Source organism: Alexandromys fortis, unplaced genomic scaffold (genome assembly GCF_014885135.2).
Source record: "Alexandromys fortis isolate MF-2015 unplaced genomic scaffold, M_Fortis_MF-2015_v1.1 scaffold_672, whole genome shotgun sequence".
NCBI lineage: Eukaryota > Metazoa > Chordata > Mammalia > Rodentia > Cricetidae > Alexandromys > Alexandromys fortis.
Genome location: NW_026068546.1, coordinates 13,577 through 17,093, shown reverse-complemented (window position 1 = coordinate 17,093; position 3,517 = coordinate 13,577). Strand labels below are relative to the sequence as shown.

Here is a 3,517-nt window from a genome sequence, read left to right as displayed (position 1 = left end):
AGACATTAAGGGCAACATTGAATAAATGGGACCTACTGAAACTGAGAAGCTTCTGCAAAGCAAAGGACACTGTCACTAAGACAAAAAGGCAACCCACTGACTGGGAGAAGATCTTCACCAACCCAGCAACAGACAAAGGTCTGATCTCCAAAATATATAGAGAACTCAAGAAACTAGACTTTAAAATGCTATTAACCCAATTAAAAAATGGGGCACTGATCTGAACAGAGAATTCTCAACAGAAGAAGTTCAAATGGCCAAAAGACACTTAAGGTTATGCTCAACCTCCTTAGCGATCAGGGAAATGCAAATCAAAACAACTTTGAGGTATCATCTTACACCTGTCAGAATTGCTAAAAACATGAGTTATTTTTTAACCATCACATATAATCACTCTTCATAATTTCTCACTAACATTTACTTAAGGACAAGTAAAGGCCCATTGAGTTGTTTTATAATACAGTTACTAAAATTATTTTTGTAATTTAGGTTTTATTTTTTTCTCTGATTTCCTAAAAAATTCATCAAGGGGGTTATGGATTATAATGTATATTATCGTACATACCAATTTTCAATGGTGTGTCTCTATGGGTCAATGTGCTGTGGTATGAAGTAGACAGAGAGAGAAACGTTTTTTTTGTACATTTTGAGAAAAAAACATTCTATGTTCTCAATTTGTGTGGAGAATCCCTTGAATAAGGAAATCCTTAGAAATAAATGTCTATGCCATTGATTCTCAACCTTCCTAATGCTGTGATCCTTTAACACAGTTCCTCATATTATGGTGACCCCCAACTGTTAAATTATTTGTTGCTACTTCATAACTGTAAACAAAACCAAAGAGATGATTTAAAAGTCAGATTCATATGAAGAAAGAACTTGGGCTTGATTAAAAATTGTTTAGTGGTCAAAACTTTGTGGAAGTATCCCTGACAAAGATATGATAGACCTGAACCTGTTCAGTAGGGGTCTATAGGTTCCAATGAAGAAGGTAGAGACCCTCAGCTGAAAACACAAATATTTATACGTTTGTGACTACTCAGGATTCAGCAGGGCCAGCAGCTGTGGCCACTAGGGTCCCTTGGTCAAACTCAGGCAGGAAGTGACACCAAGGCTTTTGATGGTGCATATATGTAAGAAGGGATTTGGTTGACCAAGACAAATTTGCATGAAAGGCCCTGCCAGTTCTCTGAAAAATGTTGAAGGATGAGAGAGACCTACACCAAATCTGTCTCAGCAGAGCTCAGTGGTGTCTGAACCATGGCCTGGATTCCTCTCCTCTTCTTCCTCCTTCACTGTACAGGTCAGGGGAGTCATCTGAACCCTGATGCCAGTTCAGGGAAATCATCTCATAGCCAGATATATTCTTTCCTTTTCCATGACTCCAGTATATAATGTGTTTCTCTATTTCCAGGGTCTTTATTCCAACCTGTGCTGACTCAGTCACCCTCTGCCTTGGCCTCCTTGGGAGCCACAGTCAAACTCACCTGCACCTTGAGTAGTGAGCACAGCAACTACTACATTCAATGGTACCAGCAACAGCCAGACAAGACTCCTAAATATGTGATGTAGCTTAAGAAAGATGGAAGCAGCACCAAGGGGGATGGGATCCCTGATCGCTTCTCTGGCTCCAGCTCAGGGGCTGATCGCTACTTAAGCATCTCCAACATCCAGCCTGAAGATGAAGCTGACTATATCTGTGGTGCAGATTATCCTATTGGTGGACAAGCTGAGTAGACACAGTGAACCAGATAAAAGAGGAAGCAGAACAAGAACTCTGTTGCTCTCTTGCTACCAAGACTTGCCCATGTTTGTGAGAAGAAACATCTGAAGTTCTTAGCTATCAAAGTCATTGGTAATTTCCTGCTTATTGTTCAAAAGGTTAGATCATATGTCTATCAATTCCCTGTGAATTCCTAGGGAAACAGAGGATGTGGGGATTGTATAGAGCTCACTGCTCTATAGTAATAAAATAAAACCTGGCATGTTTACAGATGAGGAGAGGAGAATACCCTTCTTTCTAATTGGAGTAGTGATTGTAAGGCTATCACTTTTACCTTATCAAGGTTCATGGAAATATCTATTCTTAGAAAGACAGTTTTTTGTTTTGTTTCATGCTATAAGGTGTTTTTTTTTTTTTCTCCATCAAGAACCAAAGAAGTACAGTGTAAGAAAATTAAAGGGGCCAGTGTGATTGGAACTCCCTATTGTGAGCAAACAGAAAAATAAGGAACAGAGGTCTGAACATTGTCCTTGATATGTATGACCTCCATCTCCTTCCTACAACATCCTCTTTCCTTAGTAAGCCTACTCAGAAAGTTTGAAGTACAAAGAGATCATCAAGTGGTTTTGTCTTTGTCAAAATGCTTTTTAATTTTTTTGTATTAATTCTATTCATTTATTTATTTATTTTAGATTCTGACAAACGTTTCCCTCACTCTTCTAATCATATTCCCTCCACTACACTCCATTCCCCCATCAAATACACACCTCCAATGTTTCTGTTTAGTAAGGGTCAGGGCTGCTATGCGTATCAAAAAAGATGGCATATCACATTGAGATAGACCTAAGATCCTCCCCTTATATTAAGGGTTGGTAAGAAAACCTTATATGAGTAACAGTTTCCCCAAAGCCTGCCAAATCATCAGACCCCACTCCAACTGCTAAAAATCCTATCATAAATCAAGCTATATGACTGTCTCACGTATAGACCCCTGCAGGCTCCTCATCTGTTGGTCCAATATCTGTGAGCTCCTGTGAACCCAGGTTATTTCTCTCTGTGGGTACCTTTGTAATGACCTTCACTCTCTGGGTCATAAATTTTTTCTCCTACTCTTTAACAGGGTTCCAAAAGTTTGGCCCCATGCTTGGATGTCAGTCTCTGCCCCTACTTCCATCAGATACAAAAAGGAGACTCTCTGATGAAAATTAAGGTAGCCATCAATTTAATTACAGGAAATGGCCAGTTTTGGCTGTCTACTATAACAAAGAGTCTTACCTGAGATCATCCTTGGAGATTAGTGGGAGTTTTCTTTTCACCAGGTTTCTACCTTACCCTGAAATGCCCCCCCATCAAAACATTTCTTTATTACTCTCCCCCTCTATCCTGATACCAACCCTAACCCTCATGTTCCCATCATCACCTGCCTCCAGTTTACCTAGCAGATCTCTTCTATTTTTCTTTCCCAGGGAAATACATAATTTGAATCCCTCTTTGGGCCATCCTTGTTATCTAACTTCTCTGGGGTTGTAGATCGAATGATAGTTATTCTTTATCCTACAGCTAATATCCACTTATGAGTGGGATCACACTATGTTTGTCATTCTGGGTCTGTGTTACCTTATTTAGGATGATTCTTTTCTAGTTTCACCCATATGACTGCAAATTCATGGATATCTCTGTTTTTAACAGATGAGTAATTCTCCATTGTAAAAATGCACCATATTTTCTTTTTCTTTTTTTGGTTGAGGTCCATCTAGGTTATTTCCAGTTTCTGGCTATTACGTATAATACTGC

At 39.2% G+C, this 3,517-nt stretch overlaps 1 gene segment (V, D, J or C); it reads left to right on the top strand.

Moving 5' to 3' along the window:
* Positions 1–1,260: 1,260 nt before the first annotated feature.
* On the top strand, positions 1,261–1,737 carry LOC126495851 (immunoglobulin lambda variable 4-69-like). The segment is given in 2 exon segments: positions 1,261–1,303; positions 1,415–1,737. Coding segments are annotated over 2 exon segments (366 nt in total).
* Positions 1,738–3,517: the final 1,780 nt, after the last annotated feature.